A 27650-nucleotide genomic window follows, 5' to 3' on the forward strand; every position below is an offset into this window, starting at 1 on the left:
TATGCTGCAGTCCCAATAACTGAATACTGAAGCTATAAAAAAATATAAATTATTATCCATTTAAAAAACGTAAACATTGTTAGCACAAAATATAAAACTGGTGTCAAAGTGCAAAAAATACATAAAAATAAATACAATTCTTGAGCTTTGTGACATACTGGTTCTATCAATACTTCGCACGCAAGGCTATAACACATTGAATAATAAAAAGGCAGCCCTATTTTGTAGTCTGATAGTGCTGTTCAAGTGTTCTTTTGCATATATATTTTACAATTACAAGCACTTTATCCAGACTATTAAATATATGTCCTATGATTGAGACCACTACATGAAGCTGGGAAACCATTGAAAAGAAATGATCACAGATAGTATGGGATGTAGGCCACAAGCTGAAGTTTTCATCTGTGGTGTTTTAATTTATTTGGCAATAAGTTTTCTTCCTTTTTAAGAACAGGTTGACAGAACCAATCTTAGTAAACGTAAAGCTGAGAAGTTTAAGGCATGTTGTCCAGGAATGTTTAATTTTTGTTAGATTATTAACACTAAGCTATAATCATACTGGCATTTGCAATGCATTTTTACTGCATCTGAAATACATACCATATGTTTAGAAATGCGCTTAAAAATGAGTGCAACCTGCATTTTATTATATACGCAACTGCAACAAAACAGACAGTTGTTACTTTGTTCAAGGCAAACACATATTTTCACACCTGTTTACATGTGTTTAGATTGTGTAAGAATCACATCTTAAATGCAGAATTTTAACCCCAGTGTATATGTAGCCTAGACACTAAGAAGTTGCTCTCTTTACCCAGACTACTGTTTATCCAGCTCCACCTTATCTTGCTCTTTTTTATATTACATAGCTGGCAATGTTTAAGTTAAGTTTCCAAGGACACTTAAGGGTGAAATTATGTACTCAACATGTTGTACTATCTATGCAAACATAGGACACTACACCTATACCGATCTATCATGACCAAGGGACATGATCAGACTACTAATCTATTCCATTTAAATATGTTCAATAACTTGGTACAAAGAGTAAGAACATATATTGACTATTGCCTACAGTACTAAAGGAATGTTACAGTGCATCATAGACAAAACCGTCCAGAGAGGAAATGCTAAGACCTGGTTCAGCCATTACGGTGGGAGCAGGGTTACTACGGACCAGAGGAAGAGTATTTATAGCATAATTGTTTGTGTGGGTATGAAAATTGGGGAAATTAGAACAAAATTGTCCATGATCCAATCCTCCCAAGTCATGCATTTATTAACCCAGATGCTCAACCAACTTAAAATGAAAACACCCACAAATCTGATAGACCACCTCCCCTTTGCTCCATTTATCCCACCAAAAGAACTCTTCAGGGTATGATATACAGGTTTTGTGCCAGCACTCATATAACGGGTAATCGTCATAAAGACCTAACTTATATTTGGCATGCACCATATTGACTATCTAGAAATAGCCTCTGAACCCACATTTGCATGATACACAAAGGAACTTCACACAGACTTTTTGCTAAGAAAATCAGTCAACTGACTTAATCTGGAATATAAAAAGGCAGCTTGCTTATGATGTCACCAGCCTCTGTCTGTATTCTGTCATAGACCCACTTCCTGTTGCAACGACACTCAGGTCCACACTTCTTGGAGCTGCACTTAGGACAAGGATAGAAACAACCTTGGCAGCTCTCCTCCAGGCAGTCACACAAATCCTGGTTATTACACAGGAGTTTACCACGCTTGTCATATTTCTTTACAGAAACCCTGAGAAAGACATTAAAGTTGGTATTGGTTAATGATACAGATCAGTCAGTTTATAGGCTAATATTATTAACATTGCAGAAAATATATTAAAGCAGACCAAAGGCATTTTTGCAGTTGCTTCTCCTACCCTTTAAAGTAAACAAAACATCAAATTGTTACCATCCACTTAAGCAAAAGGTCTCTACATTTGTGCAGCAATGATGAGAAGCATGAACACAAGCCTTGGTTCAGGACTAGTGTCTGAAGTAGAGATGGCTGCAGTTTAGTTACTGAATGATGTACAAAAAATGTATCGTTTGTTGCTATCATTTAAGTTTCTATGGTAATAGTACCTTATTTTCTTTCAGGCTGATCCTACGATCTCAAATTTTGTCCAATTACATAACTTCTTAATAAGCCAGCTGCTCTACATTGCCACCTATTTTTGATCTATAGGTTGGAACAATAGCGTTTATGATGAAAGGTCCCAGAAGGCCAATTTAATTTACATAGAAATATTTTTGAAATGTTAGTAGTGAGAGTTAAGAGCAAGAACCTGTCAGAGAATGAGGATATAATATGATTTGTCACATTTTGACTACTTGCACAAAATGTATATGTACATTCTATATACTTTAGATTTCTTTTTCTTGCACCTCTTTCTTTTGTACACTGTATTTATAACTACTATATTACTTATTATTACATTAGGAATGTAAATCCATTTACGTGGCTTATTTTGCATTTTTTCACTCTGTACATGCGCGAAACCGAAACATACGCCAAAGAACACAATTCATGTTCCCACGTAAATGACACTTCCCACTGCCTACGTTTTGAAGAGCGGAACGGGGAGGGGAAGCGGCATATGCACATAGTCAATGTACAGTAAGGGTATGCCAAGGTCAAGTGCACGCAGCAGCATCCGATTCAAACTTTGGGCACCACTAAAGTTCGTGTTTTTCCTGTCATTTGCACTAGCTACAGAGCAGGTGTAAGTGCCAAGTGATAGTGATGACGGTCATGTATGCCTGCTAGAACATGTGTTTGCAATCATGAGCAACTATAAAAATGCATTTTATGTACAGTAGACATTAATAACGTCCTGATAAATGTGTTTTATTGAGGGGGGTGAAATAATTTTTTTTTTTTTTCATTAATGACTATTATTATTAACAGGTAGCAATAAATGAATACTTTTTTTTGTGTGCGTTTTACTGAGACTTTATATTGCACATATGTAATGTTCGTATCCTGCAGTGTATTGTCTGTCTCAATGCGGCAAGTACCGTATATGCAGAGCATACCTACACCTATATTCAACAAGAGACATTTCTTCACATCTGCTTATGCTTCAGTATGGATGGATGACCAATTTACATGCATTTTAAAAAAAAAGTACATTATGTTCATTTTACGTGCTTTAATGAATCAGGCCCATAGCCTTTAGGATTTCCAAACTGTTAAATATCAAACAAAAAGTTTAAAAAGTTCAGTTTGTAATTAATATGATTTACATCTTCCCAGACAATATCACCGCTACACAAAAACTTAGTTATTTGCAATATTTCCTTTACAACATGCTGTAATATAATATCTGCAGCCTTGATTTGCTCCAGTGTAAGTTGGGGTTTAGCCCACACGCTCCTGATGTCGCTCTCAGCTCACAGTCATATCCTACGGACTAGGGAACTTATACAGTAGTTCCATAGATCTTGTGGTGCTTGCAGACTTGCAATTTATGAATCCTATTACAATACATTCTGTCTCAGGTTTCAATGACTTCTCCTTATTAGATTTGCAGATTTAGCAATTTATCTATTTGTACTCTTACAAAGCACAATATACCCTGACTTGTTCTTTTATAAATTCATTATGGGACGTTCATTAAAATTAAGCCAATTTGTAGTAGGAAGCCCCATACATCCGCATTGTATTTTTAGCTAAAGCTAGTGATCTTCAGACTATGCTTGTGTTATAGTCATTATACAAAGTGCTTTCATAGATGTTATTGTATTACAGTAGGTTACCTCTAATGTACTTTCCAGTCCTAACATATTTCAGAAGTATTGTTACTGGAGAATTTCTAGAAATTAATAAAAGATAAACAAAACAAATTTATTGTCATAGGCAGTAGCAAGCAGAGACAGCACCACAACTCTTATCAATTGAGAACTGCAAAGGAAAAGTGTTACACTGCATTTGCTATGCACGGCAAGGTACCATCAGACATCGCCTCAAGCATTAGTAACAGCATAGTAACAGCATTGGCAGACACAGGCTAAACAATGGAACACGGAAAACAGGCTACACAAGATGCAGATAAACACCAAAACATGAGACATAAGGCCACAGACTAGCACTAAGGTGAGAACTAAGTCCAGATCCAAATTAGAGCTGGACCTTCGAACAGGCCACAAAATGCCTCAGTAACCTCTAGTATACTATCAAGCCTTATATAGTCCACAAGGATCTGGAAACTCATACCAGGTAGACCCTATTGTCTCGCATATCAGTTTACTCTACTGAAGCCCTCCATGCTATCCAAGTGTTCCAAGGCCAGTAGCAAGGTAAAATGTGGCTAAAGAGCACGTTGAGAGCAGGAACTCAGTTCTTCACTAGTGGTTAGGTGGACAAGTACCTTCCACACCCTTGTGTTATTCCTGCCACATTCTTTTCTGATTTCCTTTGTTGTGTCTGTATTCTTCTTTATGTTTCCTCTGGTGTTGACTCATGCCTGACATGTTTCGGTGTGACCCTTAGATATACATTACTGCATGTTCTGGACTCCTGCACCTTCTCTATCAGACAATTATCTTAATCCTTCTCTTGGTTACTATATTTGTCTTGCTATGTCCATAAGGCTAGAAACACCTCCATTTAGCCAACATACGACTTTGGTCAGATATCGTGTGAGTGTGTATACTTACACGATGATCGAAAGTTGCCCCAAAGTGCCGATCACGTCTCATTTGGTTGGTCATAATGTTTGATTTTTGCTGTTCCGATCAGCTTCTGATCCTGCTGTGTGTATGCACTTTCACGACTTTCGGCTAGAATGGTGAGGAGAGGACCCTACCGCCTGGGCTGTGACAGAGGATGTAATAGGTAATCTACGGACAGCTCAGAGTGTGTTATAGTGATTTATAACAGAGACTATGCGCAATGGAGAGTTTCTGCTGGCTGGAGATGTACTTGTTGCTGCTTCTGATCACTGGGTCATGGCTGCCCAGAGCTCCAAGGACCTGACCTGCCAAGAGATCACTGTGCCTCTGTATAAGGGCATCGGCTACAACTACGTGTAAATGCCCTCCTGATCTCAAATTCATCCTGTGCAGCATGTACCCTCCGATCTACCTGGAGGAATGCAAAAAGCTGCTGTCACCCTCCCGAAGTGTGTGTGAACGAGTCCGTGCAGGCTGTGCTCTCCTTATGTGCCAGTACGGCTTTTGCCTGGCCGGATCAGATGCACTGTGACCACCTTGCGTGCCAGTGTAACGGGCCCATGGTGCAGGTGTCCACTCCTGCACCAGAGGAGAGGACCTTTACAAACTTTCGGATTAGTCCCTGGTTGGTGCTGCCAGTGCAGCCAGGAGCTGATTGAGATCAAAGATAGACGAGCATGATGCCCTCTCATTAATGCCTCCCTTTCTGATTGACTGCAGTTGAGATGCCCATTTAAGTTGCGATGCCCACACTCACCTTCTGGGACAGGCTGCAGCTACCTCTGTATCTCTGTTACTGTGACTGTGAAGCAGGTAAGTAAATGGTCCCTTCCTGTGTGATCGGTGACTGGGTAGAAGGTGAGTGAGTGGTCCTATCCTGTGTGATCGGTGAGTGTGAAGCAGGGGAGTGTGCTGTCCCTTCCCATGTGATTGGTGACTGTGCAATAAGTGAGTAAGTGGTACCTTCATGTGTGATTGGGGAGTGTGTAGTAGGTGAGTGAGTGGTCCCTTCCCATGTGATAGTTGACTGTGCAGCAGGTGAGTGAGTGGTTCCTTCCCGTGTGATCAGTGACTCTGCAGCAGATGAGTGAGTGGTCCCTTCCCGTGTGATCAGTGACTCTGCAGCAGGTAAGTAAATGGTCCCTTCCAGTGTGATGGGTGACTGTGCAGCAGGTGAGTGAGTGGTCCCTTTCCATGTGATCGTTGACTGTGCAGCAGGTAAGTGAGTGGTCCCTTTCCATGTGATCGTTGACTGTGCAGCAGGTAAGTGAGTGGTCCCTTTCCATGTGATCGTTGACTGTGCAGCAGGTAAGTGAGTGGTCCCTTTCCATGTGATCGTTGACTGTGCAGCAGGTAAGTGAGTGGTCCCTTTCCATGTGATCGTTGACTGTGCAGCAGGTGAGTGAGTGGTCCCTTCCTGTGTGATCAATGACTCTGCAGCAGGTGAGTGAATGGTCCCTTCCGTGTGATCAGTGACTCTGCAGCAGGTGAGTGAGTGATCCCTTTCCATGTGATCGTTGACTGTGCAGCAGGTAAGTGAGTGGTCCCTTTCCATGTGATCGTTGACTGTGCAGCAGGTAAGTGAGTGGTCCCTTTCCATGTGATCGTTGACTGTGCAGCAGGTGAGTGAGTGGTCCCTTCCTGTGTGATCAATGACTCTGCAGCAGGTGAGTGAATGGTCCCTTCCGTGTGATCAGTGACTCTGCAGCAGGTGAGTGAGTGATCCCTTCCCATGTGATCGGTGGCTGTGCAGCAGGTGAGTTAATGGTCCCTTCCCGTGTGATCAGTGACTCTGCAGCAGGTGAGTGAGTGGTCCCTTCCGGTGTGATCAGTGACTCTGCAGTAGATGAGTGAGTGGTCCCTTCCCGTGTGATCAGTGACTCTGCAGCAGGTGAGTGAGTGGTCCCTTCCCATGTGATCGTTGACTGTGCAGCAGGTGAGTGAGTGGTCCCTTCCCATGTGATCGTTGACTGTGCAGCAGGTGAGTGAGTGGTCCCTTCCCGTGTGATCAGTGACTCTGCAGCAAGTGAGTGAGTGGTCCCTTCCGTGTGATCAGTGACTCTGCAGCAAGTGAGTGAGTGGTCCCTTTCCATGTGATCGGTGACTGTGCAGCAGGTGAGTGAGTGGTCCCTTCCCGTGTGATCGGTAACTGTGCTGTCATCCCCTTAGACCACATATGGAGAGCACAGATCTGAAGGTAAATCATTCCCGGTACACACTACAGGATTTTGTCCAATAATTGGACAAATCAGCCGTCATCCGACCTTTTGGTCAGATATCGTGTGAGCGTGTATAGTGACACGATGATGTAAAGTCGTCCCAAAGTGCCGATCATCGTTTCATTTGGTTGGTCGTACTGTTTAATATTTTCCGGCCAATCACCTAACGATCATGCAGTGTATATGTACTCATGCTGACGATCTCCGTAGAGTTTACAGAGTCGGGCTCTTTTAAGCCGATGTTAGCACTGAATGTCAGAGTGAATAAATGTAGAGAGTGCTGTAGAAGGAATAATTTATTTGTTCGTTCTGAGACAGAATATTTAGTTTAGAGTCACATATGCTAACGAAATTCATTAGGACATGTGGATTACTGTAACAAGGTGGTTTTAATCATTGTGACAATGTAACAGTACTGAATGAATGAATGAATATTGTGCTGTCATTCTCCGGACTAGAGAACAAGATAAAGGACCAGATGAAGAGCACAGATCTGAAGATAAATCGTGTAAGTGTGTATGCATGAATTGCCAGACTGATCGGAACTTCAGTCGTAGGTATAATCGTTTGAGATAACATGTCGGTCGGAAAAATTCTTCAGTGTGTACCCAGCTTTAGTGTGTACACATGAATCCGTAAACTAATTGGAACTCAGTTTTTTGTAAAATCGTTAGTGACAACAAATTGGTCAAAAGTTTTTGCAGTGTGTACCCACCCTAAATCCTAATCCCTCTCTGTATAGTCTCCAAACCTACCAATCCTGTCCATTTATATTAATTTCTGCCCTGGAATTCCATTCACCCTCAGTTACTGATCAGCAAACCACTACACGATATTAGTTAAAATGTTTGGACTGAATGATACTCTAAATATCTAAATATAAAACAATACACAATAATAGTGATGTAGTTTGTAATGTGCTATCTACATATTTAGACATAATTAGGTCCTCATATTTAGGTGTGATTAACGTTTTCTGTTGCATATTGTACAGTTATACTGAGTGATGTCATTCTGCAAGTGAATGGAACCTCCTAAATGACTACACATGGACAGACAGAGTAAGTACAATAATAATAATAATAATTTTCAGATTTTTTGTAAACTGGAATGTCTATACACAGATGAAGAGCCAGAACACAGAATACAGGCGCTGCATGGTGCATAGTGATATATTATTATTATTATATAGATTGGTTATAGAAACCAACGAAGGTCCTGTCAGCTTGCACATGATATTACATTCTTACTTGCTGGTAGGGTAGTACCCGTTCATCTGAGACATGTAGGCTTTCTTCTTTTGCTTCCGAGTTTCAGGATTGAAATCTGCAACCTGTGGCCCAGGATTTTGAAATGCTAAACATTTCAACTGTCGCTCAATTTGCTGCCAAAACAATAACAATAGTGATATTAAAGTATTATAAATACATACAATGTCCTATGTGTGTGCTTTATTTGATACCTCCCAACTGTCCAGATTTCAGTGGGACAGTACTGATTTTAGGGCTTTGTAATGGGGTATAGCCATGTCCATCATGATATGGCCACACTTCCTGTCCCAATGTCAGTTTTGGAATGTTGGGAGGTATGAAGTATGGATATGCTTTTATGTGACTTGGGCAAAGGAACATTGGTGGGGGGCTTATGGAGTGGGATGAATGTATTAATCCCTGTTTTTCAGTTAACTAGCAATGCAGGTGGGCCAGACCATATGTAAGCTCTTTTGAGCTGGGCCCTTTCTACTCTCTGTCTCACATTTGCACCTCCTTTATCATCCTTGTATGTATTTGTTCTGTTTTATGTGCTATTTGTATTTTGTATGATTTGTAACTCTAACTCTTAAGATTTCTGTCATTTTACAAATAAACAATGATAAAGATTTATTAATATAAGTTCCAATTCCTGGGAAAATTGCCAAGAAAAAAGAAATGTGTTCTGTTCGGATAAGAGTAACTGCTTTCTCAGGGAAATCTTATTGTGTACTGCACATATACTATATTGCTTAGGTTTATATGTAGTGTTTTATGCTATAAATGCCAGTGGATTTATTCTCTGGGAAACTCTCTTTAACTTTTATGTTGAATTTATGCTGGTGTGAATGATCTCCAGTGATTGCTAGATAAACATGGCTCTGGTCATTCTCACTTCTTATAAGCCTCCTGATCTTGATTTCTTCCACAATGTGCTTAGCTGTATCTATGCAGCAGCAAAATGATCCTCCTATTAAAACGTTGGCAGCTATGACAATAGATCACCTACTTTGTTTTATTCTGTTATCTCATACAAGTAAATCTATATGTTGCTGTGGATCTGGCAACAGCTACAGACCCCACCCCCCAGAAGCTTCTCCAGTCTCCACCTTTCATTGGTTGAGGTGGAAGAGCCACGAGAGAAAGGGAAGTCATACTGTAATCACCAGCAGCTTAAGAAACAATTCCCCCCCACATTAGCGCTGCAATAACTCTATTACCGTTATCACAGTAAAATCAACACGGCTTTCTGCTCATGGTTTGGGGAGCTGCAAGCAAAAAGCCAGCATTGAAATTACTGTGACAAAGATATTTAAGTGCACTATTATCGTAATAGTTTGTTACTGTAAAAAGTAACGCGGCCAATTGAATTCCCCCCAAAATGTCAATAACTTCAATTCACTATAACTCAAAGTTGACAGAATGTAATACCTTCTAATGTAACACACACAATGCAGAATGCAGATTTTATAGCAATAGGATACCCTAATTGGATTACATCAAAGGTTACTCTAGGGATCATCATTATAGGTATAATTGTACCCCAACTGTCAGGTTCAATGGCAGCTCGATTAACACCAAGAAACAGCTGTAAAAGAAAAGATCTGAAACTTTCCCTTGGGAAGGCCCTGAGAGATACTTAACCTCATGGGACATACCATGGTGTCTTTCACTATAGCAGTATGTTCAGAGTGCCTCTCATCAGACACTAGACAAGCAGTATTTATACATACACTGGCAGGTGGTCAACAAAATACCCCTTCTCAGAAGTATTGCTACAGCTATCCTACATGGGGCAAATATTTCTGACATGTGACCTCCCTCAGTACCAGCAGTGAGATTTCTACTGCTTTACTTTTGATCTAATATAGCTTCAAATGATCTATTTAACTCTATGACTTGTGAGAGAATAGTGAATAATAGAAGCTGATTGGAAAGGAGGATTTTTATACTTACGATAAATCCTTTTCTCTTAATCCATCTGGGGGACACTGCTACTATGGTGTTGTATGGGGAGAGCTAGGAGTTGGCACTTAAACAGTTAATTATTTGCTTAACCAGACTCTTCCCCTCTTCATCCCCCTGCAACCTCAGTGGAATTATAAAGCCTCAAGGAACGGTAAGACAACCCAGAAAAGTGCAGAAGGGAGGGAACGGAGAGTCCCCCAGATGGACTCAGAGAAAATGATTTCTCATAAGTATAAAAATCCTTCTTTCTCTTTCATCCTATCTGGGAGACACTGCTACCATGGGAACATTCTAAAGCAGTCCCCTAAAGTAGGGGCCGCTCTGATTGCCCGACACGCAAAACACTGCAGCAAAAACTGGCCTCTGAGAACGCAAAAACGTTAAACAGGTAAAACTTAGTAAAGGTGTGGAAAGAGGACCAGGTGGCCACTCCGCAAAGCTGACTTGCTGAAACTCCATTTCATGCAGCCCAAGAAGCACCCACTGAGCTGGTGGAATTGGCGGCAATATGGCTAGGCACAAGCTGATGTATCATGACATAGGCCTGCCTAATGGTGGAATTGATCCACCTGGCCATGGTCTGCTTAATAGCCGGCCATCCCCACTTATAAGCTTGCAACAGCACAAAGAGAGAATCTGTCTTACGAATGTCTGAAGTTCATTTGACATATTTGCGAAGGGCACAAACAACATCCAAGGATTTCTTGTATTGGCGGCCCAAAGATCGGGACTACGATCTCCTGATTCAGGTGAAACCTGAAACCACCTTAGGTTGAAAAGAAGGAACCATCCACTGAACAGCCCTATCATGTGCGACCGGCAAGCGAGGACTCCAAGTTCTGACACTGTACGTGCAGATGCTATGGCCAAGAGAAAAACCACCTTCCACGTGAGAAACCTGAACTCGACTGTGCTCAATGGTTCTAAGGGTACGCTCTGAAACATAGTTAGCAAGAAGTTCAGATCCCAGGGAGCTGTGAGCTGACCATAAGGAGGCTGGATATGCAAGACCCCCTTAAGAAAGGTCTTCACTTCCAGCAATTGTGCAATTTTCTTATGGATATAGAGAGGGCCAATACATGGACTCTCAGAGAGCTGAGTCTAAGACCCGCAGACAAACCATCTTGGAGAAAGGCCAAGTGTCTAGAAAGTCGAAATTCCCCGTGTGGAAAGAACGATGCTCGTACCATCTGATATAGATGCTCCACACTCGGTGATATATACGGGCAGACGCTGACTTTCTAGTTCGCAACATAGTGTCCACTACTCTGGTCGTTAAACCTTTCGTCTGCCAAAGACTGGCTTCAATAGTCACGCCATTAAAGATAGACGATGAAGGTCCGGGAACCGAAACGGGCCCTGTAGTAGCAGGTTGTCACAAAGTGGTAGACACCGCTGTTGCTCACTTGCCAGTCACAGAATGTCTGTGAACCAGACCCGACAAGGTCAATGTGGAGCCACCAGGATTATGGGTAGTCTTTTTTGTTTCACTCATCTAAGTTCTCGGGTCAGCATTGGAATGGGAGGAACAGATATTCCAGCTGGAACTTCCAGCGCATGGTCATTACGTCCACTGCTACCGCCAGAGGATCTGTTTCACAAGCAGAACTTGTCCAACTAACAAGACCCACACCAGCACACACAGGGTTACATCTTCACACCTCCAGACTGTTACACAAATGTAAATACAAGCACGCCCAGCTGGTTAATCAAATGTATCAACAAATCACACACTGGCATTCCAAGGGTTAACCTGGTCGAGCAATCTCTCTTCTAATAGGCTAATGGATTCTTTAGAGTATCAAGTCTGTGTGCAGTATGGAGAATGTACAGCGTGAGGAGGAGAGGAGAGACGTCTGTGTGCAGCGTGGCGAATGTACAGCGTGAGGAGGAGAGGAGAGACATCTGTGTGCAGCATGGCGGGTGTACAGCGTGAGGAGGAGAGGAGAGACGTCTGTATGCAGCATGAAGAATGTACAGCGTGAGGAGAGGAGAGACATCTGTGTGCAGCATGGCGGATGTACAGTGTGAGGAGGAGAGGAGAGACGTCTGTGTGCAGCATGGCGGATGTACAGCGTGAGGAGGAGAGGAGAGACGTCTGTGTGCAGCATGGCAGATGTACAGAGTGAGGAGGAGAGGAGAGACGTCTGTGTGCAGCATGGCACATGTACAGTGTGAGGAGGAGAGGAGAGACGTCTGTGTGCAGCATGGCGGATGTACAGCGTGAGGAGGAGAGGAGAGACGTCTGTGTGCAGCATGGCGAATGTACAGCATGAGGAGGAGAGGAGAGACGTCTGTGTGCAGCATGAAGAATGTACAGCGTGAGGAGGAGAGGAGAGACGTCTGTATGCAGCATGACGGATGTACAGCGTGAGGAGGAGAGGAGAGACGTCTGTGTGCAGCATGGAGAATGTACAGCGTAAGGAGGAGAGGAGAGACGTCTGTGTGCAGCATGGCGGATGTACAGCGTGAGGAGGAGAGGAGAGACATCTGTGTGCAGCATGGCGGATGTACAGCGTGAGGAGGAGAGGAGAGACATCTGTGTGCAGCATGGCAGATGTACAGCGTGATGAGGAGAGGAGAGACATCTGTGTGCAGCATGGCGAATGTACAGCGTGAGGAGGAGAGGAGAGACGTCTGTGTGCAGTATGGCGGATGTACAGAGTGAGGAGGAGAGGAGAGACGTCTGTGTGCAGCATGGCGGATGTACAGCGTGAGGAGGAGAGGAGAGACGTCTGTGTGCAGCATGGCGGATGTACAGCGTGAGGAGGAGGGGAGAGACGTCTGTGTGCAGCATAGCGGATGTACAGCGTGAGGAGGAGAGGAGAGACGTCTGTGTGCAGCATGGCGGATGTACAGTGTGAGGAGAGGAGAGATGTCTGTGTGCAGCATGGCGGATGTACAGCTTGCCTCAGTAGCTGATAACAGGCAGCTACCATTTTCCTGCACTTTTCAGGGACACACCAAGTCCCCACTTTTTGTAGAGTGTCCTCTCTATATGCTGCTCCTTGTTCCCCCAATATGCATTATTCCGTGTTTGTCTTGTTATCAAGCAGCCTAACGGTACCGCTTGCCTCTCTGGCGGATTAGCTGGCTTTTATATATAAGCCTGCAGTGCCCTTTATCCCATTCGTGACTGTGTGCGGTCAAAGTCCTCCTCCCTCTTTACCAGGGCCAGATTAACCCGAAGTCTAACTGGGCTAGGGCCCAGGGGCCTCGGTCATCTGGGGGGTCCACCGCCATTCATCGGGTCAGGGGCGTCCCTGCCCCCGGCTTTCAGCTGTTCAAGGAGAATGACAGGCAGCTAACAGCAAATGTTATGCTGTTAGCTGCCTGCTGTCACTGCAATGCTTCCGCGGTACACATTACTGAGGAGGTCTCTTGAGAGTGAAACTATGAGTCATAGTCTCACTCTCATGAGATCTACAGGGAGTGACGGAAGAACGCCTGCTCCCTGCAGCCTGCAGACAGTGAAGAAAGGACGGATTAGGAATAGGAGGTAAGTGCTCTGGGAATCCTCACGGGGGGGCCCTCACAGCTTCATATTATGCTCTATTATATATAATAGGGGAGGGCTCACAGTACCCTTAGCCCGGTGGCCTCCATTCCCTTAATCCGGCTCTGATCATTACCAGGGAACTTGGTACCATCCTAACAATGGTGACCTGCATCGGGATCACGGCACTCTTTGCCGACTAGCAGCGCCGGTCACCCTCCTGTCACTTCTTATAGTGATCTGTAGTACCAGAGCCATCCGTGCTCTGGCTTTGTAGTAGCCGAGGTCCTGTGAGGAAATGTGTTTCCAATACAGCCCCAGTAAGTACCAGCGCTGAACCTGCACCTAATATTAAGCAGAGAAAGATAAAATAAATGAAAAATAAAAGTAATTTCTCTAAGTCTGTAAGAAAATGTTGCAGAGCAGCACAGAGTAAGTCCACTCAAATTACACTGAGGATGCAGAGAGGAGGAGTCTGTCTGTAGGTTAAACAAATAATTAACGGTTTAAGTGCCAACTGCTAGCTCCCCTCATGCAACCCCGTGGTAGCAGTGTCCCCCAGATAGGATGAAAGAGAAATAAAAGATAGGTACTTGAGGCTAAGATAATGGTTAGGACAGTATTTTATATTATACTCTTATTCAAATGTGCTGTAGACACGATGAACTCATTACTGATAATGTCCCTTCTTGGAGTGTTTTCAGACATATGCTTTTTCTTGTGTAATGACTGTATGTATTGTGGTGTAATTCATGCTGGTAATTCACTCTGGTCATGAAGGGACTGAAAAATCAACCACTTATCTACCTCAAAGATACTCTATGTATAAGCCACATTAGTTTCAATAAGATAGTATTATAAGTTCATGGTTATATCTATGTAATCTATGGATATGGCTCTAAATATAATGTTTAAAATAGTCAACAGTTGTTCTGTGACTGGGGATATGTATATAATAGGCAATGAAAGTCAAACCATTTGTTATCTTAGGATTTATGTTTCACGGGCACAAGTTCACAATATTGTACCAATGAATGATTTGTTCACTTTAGAAATTGATTACAACCAATACAGCTTGGATAAGTGCAAGACAATGGGCTATATAAACTGAAGGTTCGCTCCTAGTTGTATGTCTATTCCTGTATGAACTAGACATCCGTGTATACACACAGTAAAGAAGAATTTGCTTTTTCATCTGAGTCTGCATCTAGAGGTATTATTTTCTGTATCAGACTATACAGCGAGCAATGACTTGGTACTTTACTGTTTGGGGCTAATATGAGGAATCGACTTACCAGCAGACGATAATCCTAAAGCTAATCCCTCCCAAAAGACACAAGACACCTCCTCACATGTGCATTTCTTCTTCTTCCACTTAAAATAATGTCTATTAGAAAAATGATAAATCCACAAGATAGTTACAGTAAGTGAAGTAATGGAACTTCTGTGGCTGGTTAAGTCTAAAAGGGACTTAAAGTGGCAGACTGGAAGTGCAATCACTTTAGACAACAAAACTGCCCATTTGCAGGCAAATAATGTTATTTGACCTGAGCACAGAGTGACTCGTTTTCTGCCTAATTTGACCATCCATGATATCACATGGGGCCCAATTAGGGCTGTCAACCAATGACCTCAGAAAAGACAGAAGTAATGATGTCAGATACGATGTCCCCTCATTTTCATGGTTATTTTAAGAATATATGAAGCTCATGCAAGCATATATTACGAGAAAATTAAAAACTTAATTATAAAGGCTCACTTCAGGAGCCTATAGATTGGATATCCAACCATGTTCTTTAAACTTGGTCAGTGCAGTAATACATTGTTTGTAATAAACTCATGTGAACCACTGGTGCCGCTAAGTGATATCAAGTTTTACTGGTCTGGAGCAAGATCTTGTGTAAGAATTAGAGATGGTCACTGACCCCCGTGTTTTGGTTTTGTATTCGATTTTGGATCTGGATTACCTTCGTGTTTTGGTTTTGGTTTTGGTTTTGCAAAACCGCCCTTGCGTGTTTTGGTTTTGGTTTTGGTTTTGTTTGGTTTTGTTTTGCTATTTTCGCAAAAAATACAATTTTTTTGGTCTAAAATAACCTAATTTAGTGCTCCACCAGTTTCTTAAATAAGTGGGGTAATTCTAAAGTTAATAAATTATGAAAAAAACAGTTTAATCCCTGGTAGGCCGCCCTTAATTCGAACACTTGTCTGCAAATTATACAGACAAACCTGGTTGTCTACCTCCTCCATCTTTGATTATTGGCAATGTAGCCATCGTCTTTGGGTGTATATTACACCCTACACTTGTAGTTGAATATTAAAAAAAGCAGCCTGCACAGACTGTGGAACTAGAAATTCAAATATACAAAGAAATGGACAAAGGCAGTTTGGTATCTGTCTGCATCAGACCCCCCCCCATCCACTTGTAGTAAAATAGAAAAAAAAACAGCCTGCATAGACCGTTGAACTAGAAATTCGAATATACAAAGAAATGGACAAAGGCAGTTTGGTATCTGTCTGCATCAGATCCCCTCTCCACTTGGAGTAAAATAGAAAACTATTCAGCCGTTATATAATCTAATATATAAAAGAGAAAATTTGTCCTTCTGTCCTTCTGTCTGTCTTTCTATACAAATCCACATTTTTCAAGCGAAGATCAAGAAATTTTGCATACGAGTGTATTAAAACATGACGGAGGCAACTAAAAAAAATTAAAATTGAAATTCATTACGGGGTGGGGGTGGCAAGGGGGGTAACACCTAAAAATCATCGAAAACGACCATAACTCTGGAATGACTGGAACAATTTACACCAAACCTGGTACACTGATGACTTACAGTCTGACAACAAATATTGTGGGGGCAAGACACCCCTAGCACTCCTAAGGGTGGGGGTGGCGAGGGGGGTAACACCTAAAAATTATCGAAAACTACCATAACTCTGGAATGTCTGGAACAATTTACACCAAACCTGGTACACATATGACTTACAGTCTGACAACAAATATTGTGGGGGCAAGACACCCCTAGCACTCCTAAGGGTGGGGGTGGCGAGGGGGGTAACACTTAAAAATCATCGAAAACGACCATAACTCTGGAATGTCTGGAACAATTTACACCAAACCTGGTACACATATGACTTACAGTCTGACAACAAATATTGTGGGGGCAACACACCCCTAGCACTCCTAAGGGTGGGGGTGGCGAGGGGGGTAACACCTAAAAATCATCGAAAACGACCATAACTCTGGAATGTCTGGAACAATTTACACCAAACCTGGTACACATATGACTTACAGTCTGACAACAAATATTGTTGGGGCAAGACACCCCTAGTACTCCTAAGGGTGGGGGTGGCGAGGGGGGTAACACCTAAAAATCATCGAAAACGACCATAACTCTGGAATGTCTGGAACAATTTACACCAAACCTGGTACACATATGACTTACAGTCTGACAACAAATATTGTGGGGGCAAGACACCCCTAGCACTCCTAAGGGTAGGGGTGGCGAGGGGGGTAACACCTAAAAATCATCGAAAACGACCATAAATCTGGAATGTCTGGAACAATTTACACCAAACCTGGTACACATATGACTTACAGTCTGACAACAAATATTGTGGGGGCAAGACACCCCTAGCACTCCTAAGGGTGGGGGTGGCGAGGGGGGTAACACCTAAAAATCATCGAAAACGACCATAACTCTGGAATGTCCGGAACAATTTACACCAAACCTGGTACACATATGACTTACAGTCTGACAACAAATATTGTGGGGGCAACACACCCCTAGCACTCCTAAGGGTGGGGGTGGCGAGGGGGGTAACACCTAAAAATCATCGAAAACGACCATAACTCTGCTAAAAATCATCGAAAACGACCATAACTCTGGAATGTCTGGAACAATTTACACCAAACCTGGTACACATATGACTTACAGTCTGACAACAAATATTGTGGGGGCAACACACCCCTAGCACTTCTAAGGGTGGGGGTGGCGAGGGGGGTAACACCTAAAAATCATCGAAAACTACCATAACTCTGGAATGTCTGGAACAATTTACACCAAACCTGGTACACATATGACTTACAGTCTGACAACAAATATTGTGGGGGCAAGATACCCCTAGCACTCCTAAGGGTGGGGGTGGCGAGGGGGGTAACACCTAAAAATCATCGAAAACGACCATAACTCTGGAATGTCTGGAACAATTTACACCAAACCTGGTACACATATGACTTACAGCCTAACAACAAATATTGTGGGGGCAAGATACCCCTAGCACTCCTAAGGGTGGGGGTGGCGAGGGGGGTAACACCTAAAAATAATCGAAAACGACCATAACTCTGGAATGTCTGGAACAATTTACACCAAACCTGGTACACATATGACTTACAGTCTGACAACAAATATTGTGGGGGCAAGACACCCCTAGCACTCCTAAGGGTGGGGGTTACGAGGGGGGTAACAACTAAAAATCATCTAAAATGACCATAACTCTGGAATGTCTGGAACAATGTCTTGGAAGAAGTTCCACCATGTCACACAAAAATGCTTTACAGGCCCTCAATCAAACACTTCAATTTTTAAGAGGCAATGATTTACTAATGGGTGGAGTCACTGTTGTATTGGCTGGAGATTTTCGACAAACATTGCCGGTCATTCCAAAAGGAACAATGGCGGATGAAATTAATGCATGCCTTAAATCATCACATCTTTGCAGGCATGTTCGCACTTTGCGACTAAACACAAATATGAGAGTTTCTCTGCATGGCAACACAATGGACGGTCAGTTTGCTGATCATTTCTTAAATATTGGGAATGGTTTAATGCCGCTTCATCCAGTAACTGGTCTCTTTAAACTCAGAGAAACACTTTGTAACACAGTTGTGTCTTAAAATTCTTTAAATCCCGGGCAACGCCGGGTATTCTGCTAGTCTAGAATATAAATAGAAATTGAGAAAGGCAATTTGGTATCTGTCTGCATCATAATAATCAACATCCTTATTAGCGCCCTCGTCACCTCCACAAATCTCCCCCTCATCCTCTTCTATTTCCAAAGTGGCATCCTCAATTTGTGTATCAGCGGCTACACTCGGGCTGTTCAGGTACACATCAGCAGAACTGCTGAAAGGGCCCTTCTTTATGGGTACACTAACAGAATGCTCACGATTAGACATACCACTGTTGGATAGACTCTCCACAGGGATTGGTGTCATTTGTGAATCAGAGCAAACATTATCCTCTAATGCCTTACTGTTATCTTGCAGCTCGGCTTTGACGCGTAACAGTAGTTGTGCACCAATTGTAGGCTGGGTAACTTTTTGGGATCTGCCACTAATAGCCAAAGGTGAAGGCCTCATTCTCTCTTTGCCACTGGTTGTGTAGAATGGCATGCTTGCAATTTTTTATTTATCGTCACTTAACTTTTGCTCAGTTACACTTCTTTTTCGCTTCAATACAGTAAATTTTTTTTGGGCTTTTGTTTTTTGCACTAATTTGGAAACACTCTGTTGTTTGACATCACCTTGGCCAGATGACGTACTGGGAACACTAACATCAGGACTGGTGACAGAACCTGGTTGCTCATTCTGATCATATGTGGACTGCTTTGAATCCATTCTGAGCGCAAAGCACTGGGGAGTGCTAAAAATTAGTTGGTAGATACTGCTGACAGATATGACTTTTGACAGCCAGAAATATTTATGCACAATTATGAGGGACACCCCAAAAGCACTGAGGAGTGCTAAAAATTAGTTGGTAGATACTGCTGACAGATATGACTTTTGACAGCCAGAGATATTTATGCACAATTATGGGGGACACCCCAAAAGCACTGAGGAGTGCTAAAAATTAGTTGGTAGATACTGCTGACAGATATGACTTTTGACAGCCAGAAATATTTATGCACAATTATGAGGGACACCCCAAAAGCACTGAGGAGTGCTAAAAATTAGTTGGTAGATACTGCTGACAGATATGACTTTTGACAGCCAGAAATATTTATGCACAATTATGGGGGACACCCCAAAAGCACAGAGGAGTTCTAAAAATTAGTTGGTAGATATTGCTGACAGATAGGACTTTTGACAGCCAGAAATATTTATGCACAATTATGGAGGACACCCCAAAAGCACAGAGGAGTGCTAAAAATTATTTGGTAGATACTGCTGACAGATATGACTTTTGACAGCCAGAAATATTTATGCACAATTATGGGGGACACCCCAAAAGCACTGAGGAGTGCTAAAAATTATTTGGTAGATACTGCTGACAGATATGACTTTTGACAGCCAGAAATATTTATGCACAATTATGGGGGACACCCCAAAAGCACAGAGGAGTGCTAAAAATTATTTGCTAGATACTGCTGACATATATGACTTTTGACAGCCAGAAATATTTATGCACAATTATGGGGGACACCCCAAAAGCACCGAGGAGTGCTAAAAATTATTTGGTAGATACTGCTGACAGATATGACTTTTGACAGCCAGAAATATTTATGCACAATTATGGGGGACACCCCAAAAGCACAGAGGAGTGCTAACAATTAGTTGGTAGATACTGCTGACAGATATGACTTTTGACAGCCAGAAATATTTATGCACAATTATGGGGGACACCCCAAAAGCACTGGGGAGTGCCAAATATTAACAAAAAATAATAAACCTCTATCCCCCTCTCTTCTCTAGCGATTTTTGTTAGAGCAATTGCAAGAAGAATATTGGATTCTCTGTCCCTGCTCTAATCAGCCTGTGACTACACCCTGCTCTCTCCCTCTGTCAAATGGCGATGGATTGCTGTGGAGGCGTGTATTTATAATGTCGAAGTATCGCGAGAACCGAGATCCGACGACGTCATGATGACGTTCGGCCTCGATTTGGATTCGGAACAGGCGGGAGAGTACCGAGCCGCTCAGCTCGGTACTCGGATACCCAAAGTTCGGGTGGGTTCGGTTCTCGGGGAACCGGACCCGCCCATCTCTAGTAAGAATGGACATAACTGGATTCAGAGCAACCCATGCAACTGTTATAGGTTCCAGCAGCTTAGCAGGCTCTACTCAAAGACAATCCTTCAAATCCAGGTGCCCTTCATATTAACATATATATTTAGGCAGCAATTTGACTTGCAAGCTAAATATGATATATGAATATAATGTATTAGTTCAGGTACCTGTCTTGATTGGCAAAGATAAAATTCATGTACTGCGCTGTTGGTTGCTGGATAGAGCTATGGTGAGGATTCCTTTAACATTTTGCTAAGGGCCCTGCTCGTTTAAGTTCCACTATCTCCTGTAAAAACAGCCAGTAATGATATGGAAGATTCAGAACTGACATGATCCCAAGGCGGTAAATGTTAGGGTTGGATAAAAAAGCTGTAATAGTCCCAGAGCAATTTATTTTAAAATAACACAGAAGTATGGCCTTATATTGGTAATTATACATTATTGTGCTGCTCAAAACTCACCATACAAGCAGAGCAGCATCATGATAACAAATGTCTGTTTTATACTTATACGGAACATAAATAAAAGATGACCTCAACTCACAGAAATCAGTCAGGGCCATGGATGGTAATGGTGCTTTGCAGCACCATAAGAGTTATGTTAATATTGCACTGCAGTAAGTGCATGTTCTGGCTGCATGATGCTGCATAATTTGGGAGGCAAATGTGCCTGCAAATAATGAGTCACACAAAAGCCTTAGAACAGGTCGCCGACTATGGGGCTCATGTAATGTTGGATGCATTTGCTCCCTGGCAGTACCCAAGAAAATAAGCATTCATGATAAGCACATTTACAGCAGGGGACCTCATGCTCATTGTTTCCCAATTATAGGGGAAATTAGCCTATTAGTCTATATAGCGTTTGGAGGTGTTTAATACTGCTCAATTCTATTTACTACATTTTTACTAAAATTTAAAATAAAGTGTTGCTTTTAATTTTGGCGAGCAGCAAGTTATTATATCTAAACTTCTGCTCCTATCAATGTACTTGCCACCACTAAACACATGTCTTTGATATGAACATGTATGTCATGAACTTGCTCAATAGGGCCCAGGGGTGGCATCTTTATAAACTCGGACCCCTAAACTGTTCTTGTGTGGATGTTCTGACCTATGTAAGTGGTGTTGTAGACAAATGACCCCTGTAGCCTGGATTTGTATGTTTTTCCGCATAAAAAAGGAATTAAGTGAGTCATATGGCATATAAACTACAGATTGTGCTTAATGTGTTGACTTTCAGGCATCAGTCAATTTTTAGTGACCCTGCCAAGAACTGACAGAGGTAATTCTTAAAAATGTCAATTAATATGAAAGCCACTTGCAAATTTCTTAATCCAAGTTCAAAAATCTCAATGTTCATATTGTTGCTTTGCAACTATAGCTTCTCCAGACAATGAAGTACAGTACTAATATACACTGTGGTAATCTATTATAGAATTGCAGATATGTTTTTGCAAAAGATTCAATCTACTCATATCTCTATGGGATGTCAGGGAAAATGAGCAGATATTTAAATAAAAACTCTGCCACAATGGACCTGATTCATTAAGGAAAGTAAGGTAAAAAAAATGAGTACATACTGGTAGGTGAATTGGCTGCTATTAAATTGTCCTTAGTCTCTCTCGGTCTGTGTGTGTGTAAGTTAGGGGATTTAGATTGTAAGCTCCAATGGGGCAGGGACTGATGTGAATGAGTTCTCTGAACAGCGCTGCAGAATTAGATAAATAAATAGATGATGATGAGTAAGTTTTCTCTTGGACAAAACCATGTTACAATGCAAAAGGTGCAAATTAGTTTATTATTTTGCAGTTAATTACTAGCTGTTTTTCCATGTAGCACACTAATACTTGATAGCTTATTTGTACACTGACATTTCAAGTTGCTCTAGGACATGCCCTACCCCAATTATAAATCTGCCATCACATTTTAAGTTTACCTTTCCCTCCAATGCAACAAGTCGCAACATTACTCCTTTTTTTTGCTTTACTTTTCTTAATGAATCGGGTCCAATGTGTCTCCTAAAACTGTTCCAAGACACAAGGCAGCACCTCGTCCCCTAAAAGTCATACCATCTGCTTCTGGACTCGGGGATAGTCATCCTTGGTGGTGTCTATCTCCATCCCTTCCTCGTTTTTCACATCGCTCGATTTCTCACTCATTGTCAAGTCTGAAAATATGTAAGATTAGAAAAAATGGTTTATTTCTGTTCTTAAAACCCATTTGTGATATCGCTTAGCCCTTTTTCCCTGTGATTACTATGAAGGGCCCAGTATGAATCTGTTTATGTTACATATTTTGTTCTGCAACATATTCTATTTTATTGATTGCTTAATTTGGAACTATGATAACCATTGACACAATATATCCTTTACATATATTTTATGCCATCCAATTTTATAGAAAATGCATGTGTCTGGGTTTAAAAATTCTATGCATCATTTATCCGTGCCTGTGGCAATCCAATTTATATTCAAAACACTGTGTTAACATAGTAATTGTTCTTCCAAGGATTGTAACTAGCAAATCAGCACCTGGGGCAAGAAAGGAAACTGACACCATCTAGCCCTCAACAGTAACCAAATTAGCCTAAAATATTAATCTCCCTGCGCCCCCCTCAGATTTGCGACCTAGGGTTTATCCTTCCCACACAGCTCTAGCTATAGCCCTTATTCTGTCCCATCATCTGTCCTGCATGTCATATTGTCAACAACATTTAGAATATGGATTATTGATTCCCACGGAAAAGGATTCATAGGAAAGATACATAACTAATAATAATACCTGCCCTCTGCTGTATTGTTCTTGCAGTATAGCCAACATTTACCGTTCATGATCTTTCTTTCTAATGTTGATGCTATGTTAATGCAGTGATAGGTGATTGGCACAGTGTAAGCAACATGAGTATGCTCCTTAGAGTCTTGGCTCACTATTTCACTTCTTAAAATATATACACAATTCAAACAAATACAGTTATAAACAGAAGTATATAATACTTGCCCACTCTCATGGAATGTCTGGGAGACTCCCGAAATCCAGGTAGGTCTTCCGGACCACCGGGAGAGCAGAGCATACTCCCGCATCCTGCCCACTTCCTTGTGAAGTTGGCAGGTTGGGAGCCTTCATGACGCTATTTGTGGTGAAACGCGTCACCCCCCCTCCCGCATCAAAATGATGCTTTAACGTCATTGCGCCCCTTTCTGCCTCACACTTTACCTTCCCTCCAGGATCTCCTGGAGGGGAGGAATTAAATGTTGAATATGGTATAAATAGATCATTTTCGTTACAGAAAGTAAATGTGGCCTGTGAACACTGACCATACTTATACTTCCTGTTTTGTAGAGCATCACCCTTTATGTTTTAAAGTACAATTGACTAGTGTCTGAGCATCTCAATCCAGGTACTCAATGGCATTGAGAAGGAACAATGGTTTATATGCATGTAATTAACACCAGTGGGTATGAGGCCTTATTATATTCAGTTTTCAACTCCTGCTCATCCAGGATAACTTTACTTTTGAAGTGGGCGGGGATAGAAGAGCCTGTAGCCAATCAGATCATCAGAATGTTTACAGCAGCATGAGATGAATGGGCTGACTTAAAGCTATGTACACAAAGGTGTTTAAAATCATGCACTTAACATACTTTATAAAGTATTGTAAGCGCATGTAACTGATGTGAAAATATAAAACATTGTACCAAATGAAACTTACATATTTGCATTTTTATCTGCACTTAACTTGCATGACGCTTCTATTAAACACAGTTGAATACTTACATTCATCTCAATAGCAATGCATTGCAAACAAAATCAGATGAAGTCAGGAAGTGTTCACAAATACATTTACATATGCATTTGGCTTAAACAAAATAACAACTTCCTGTTTTGTCACAGTCACATGCTGGAAAAACACATATTGTGTGACTGAAGGTGACAGGGGCAGTGTCATGATGTGAGGAGGGGAAGTGAAACATACTAACAGCACAAAGTAACTATGTGAGGATTCTAACGATCTTGTGCAGGAAAACTGTGGTATCATATGCACCCTTTATATAACATACCATACATATATACATCCAACTCGTCTTAATAATAAATATGCACATTTCTATTCTAATAACCTCTCTAGACAGGGGAGGAACACTACATGCAGTCTGCCCTCCTGCAGTGCCCCGACCTACTCATCTGAGAATGCATGGGGGCTTGTGCATGTGCACGGAAGCTCTGTTTTGGCTTCACTACACCTGCTGTGATATGGTAGTGGGTGCGGGCAGTGGCAGAATACCACTGTTGTAGTGTGGATGGTGCACTTCCTGCAGCTTTGATGCTATGTTAATGTGGGTGGGCCCTTTAGCCACTTCCATCCCTGCGACTACCTCTACCTCTAGAGATCTGCTGTACATTGCACAGGATTGTGGTTCAAGAACCCTTTAAGAAATGCATATTGCTACACTTTGCATATAAGCTAATAATCATCCATAGTCCCAAAACTGAATTTATGTTTGATTTATTTGAACATTTTACTGAATATTTGAAAATAATTTTTTACTGACACCTTGTTCTTGCAACTCTGGGTCTCAGTTGGATTTATGCCTGTTTGCTTAGTGTAAATTGTGCAAATTTGTGCTCACACGGAGATTGCACGCATATGTGCTAATGCAGAGTGTCCTTCTCTCCACGGAACTGGGGAGAGAAGTGCATGCAAATACAACCCAAATACAGTAATGGCGTGTTCACTCAAAAATGGACAGATGCAGACCTGCACACATGCCTTTCGGTAGCTGTAAATATCCCATAAGCTATAGCCTAGGCTCTTACCGGTAAAATTGGGGTGGCAAACAGAGTAGTCTTCCTTTCAAAAAAGCAGCTACTAGCACTAGACTATGACAGTCTGGGCTGATAGAAAATTCTCCCTGTCATAATGACAGCCAGTCCTAGCTAATCAGCACAGGGTTGAATTCTTTAGGGGAAACAGGGCCACAAAAAAAGATGCGCCCGTCCTCCACTAGAAGAAAACACAGGTGGTGCTGAAAGAGCCAGAAATACCCCCAGGCAGTGGGTGTGGGATAAAAAGGTGAAATATTTTTTTTTCTGGTGCACTACTGCTTTCAGCAAGCCCTGGATGTCTAGTGTTTGGGTATGCTGGAGTTTGTAGAACTGCAAGTGCCAGCATACACATGGCTGCCAGAGCATGCTGGCACTTGTAGAACTATATGCCCTGGCATCCAGGGCCTGCTGGGACCTGTAGTTCGCCGGTCAAATAATACAGTAAAGTAATCATGATCTATGCAGCTCTGCATATAGGAGTAGATACAGTTTTTTTGCATGTAATTTTTTGGGCTGTAAATTACACCCAATTTATGTCCAACTCTGCACCAGATGTTCTATTGATAACATGAGGATTAGTAACAAGAAGATACTATAGGAGAATTCAATTCCCCACCATGAGCTGCATCACATCACTGCGAGGTCCTACTGAACATCAGGGAGATTCATGCGTACATTTAGAGGTGCAAGGAATTATCTGTGATGTTACTTTGCTGTGGAGTTAGTTCTGGAGGCACTCCGCAGTACATCATGGGGAATTGAATTCCCCATAGAGTATCCATTATAAATTAAGCCTACAAATTAACAGTATTGTCTCACTGTTCATATTTGTCCATACTTCTGAGGATCTGCTTTGACCATATGAACATGAAGATACATTTTGCATCCAGTAGATGCCGCCATTGTCCCTTAAATGATACTGCTATAATCCTATACCAGGCTTTTATCAATTACATGTTTTCCTATTTATCACAGTGGGGATCAGGAAAAGACGTTCATTCTGTAAGCCAGTAGAACAGGGATAGACAAAACGTTGTGGTATTAATGACTTAAACAAACAAAATGTAGACTCCAGCAAGACATTCTAAGGTGTAGAGGAAGATGCATTCATTGACAGCAGAAATAACTTCCAAAAGTTAGGAACCAGCCGTAATTTAGGTTGACTGGCTACTTGGGGGTTGTTCAGCCCTGCAGTAACATGTGTCAGACAGCTGTACAGTTGGCAAATGAACAAAGCATTGTATGGTAGGTTATTCTTATTTCCTAATAGGAGGAGGCAGATTTTGCACACATGTATATTATACGTTTAAAATACTTTAGATATACTTAAAAAGTATTGTATGAGTATGTGACCCATTTTTATCCTTAAAGTAATTTTGATTTACTGAGCAACAGCCGTAGAAAGGAACATTCATATGCACATTGTTCTTTATTGAACATAAAACATTTTATACAACTTTTTTGTTAAACTAGTTAAACATGTGATAATTATTTTTAACTTTGCTGCAATATTATGCAGCCACGGTATAGCTGTAAGTACCAGTTTTAGTTATACGATGGATGTCATGTCCAGGTTACTTGCAATGGAAGGAAAAAATATCCACACAGATTTGCAGAGCACTTTTTTTTATGAATGAAATGCAGTTCAATAGGTCTCATCCAGGAGGTGATAATAAATAAAATGGTTAACTTCATAGACAGCACACATAAGGCCTGCTCTTGGTAAAAAGGCAGTGCCAGGATGAGCAGTTTTGGCATCCAATTAGAATTTCTGAAAAATTGAACTGGATGGGTCTTGTACCGGGGCTCAGACCATCGCTGTTGTTTGCCTGAATTACATTGCAACTTTTTTTTCTGATTTTTTTTTTATTAATGTTTTTTCTTTGATTATTTTAATTCATTTTTTATTCATATTTTTTTACTTTAGTCCGGCGGGGGTTGAGTAGAGGGGCTTCTGTCTGCTTCTCTTCCCCCTAGCAGTGTGGCCATACATCACATAAATGTGCCGGGCAGCACATTCACATTACCAGCACTTTTTTACTGACATATTTTGACCTTTACAGCTCTCGTGCTTGAAATGGTTGTAGAAAGTGGAACTGTGCGTTCCACATGCTTCCATTGTCTCTGGTCTAGTAAGACACAGAGGGGTATATAGGAACGGTGAATGGAGGAAGGGGACAGCA

The 27650-nt window shown here is 41.7% G+C and overlaps 1 protein-coding gene across 1 annotated transcript; it reads right to left on the reverse strand.

Moving 5' to 3' along the window:
• Positions 1-32: 32 nt before the first annotated feature.
• On the reverse strand, positions 33-24487 carry ARL14EPL (ARF like GTPase 14 effector protein like). Its single transcript, XM_075193058.1, has 4 exons — positions 24418-24487; positions 22713-22810; positions 8173-8306; positions 33-1779 (listed from the first exon to the last, which is right to left on the reverse strand). The coding sequence occupies exons 2-4, from the start codon at positions 22800-22802 to the stop codon at positions 1554-1556; spliced, it is 450 nt and encodes a 149-aa protein (XP_075049159.1). The 5' UTR covers positions 22803-22810; positions 24418-24487; the 3' UTR covers positions 33-1553.
• Between the last annotated feature and the right edge of the window lie 3163 nt (positions 24488-27650).

This window comes from Mixophyes fleayi, chromosome 1, assembly GCF_038048845.1.
Source record: "Mixophyes fleayi isolate aMixFle1 chromosome 1, aMixFle1.hap1, whole genome shotgun sequence".
NCBI lineage: Eukaryota > Metazoa > Chordata > Amphibia > Anura > Limnodynastidae > Mixophyes > Mixophyes fleayi.

What these genes read in the sequence shown, in the direction of transcription:
- ARL14EPL (XM_075193058.1), bottom strand. Translation starts at nt 22,802, where the DNA reads ATGAGTGAGAAATCGAGCGATGTGAAAAACGAGGAAGGGATGGAGATA. An exon ending in CCCGAGTCCAGAAGCAGATG is followed by an intron (nt 8,307 to 22,712) that starts GTATGACTTTTA and finishes TTGTTTTGGCAG; the next exon opens with CAAATTGAGCGACAGTTGAA. An exon ending in GGGTACTACCCTACCAGCAA is followed by an intron (nt 1,780 to 8,172) that starts GTAAGAATGTAA and finishes TGTCTTTCTCAG; the next exon opens with GGTTTCTGTAAAGAAATATG.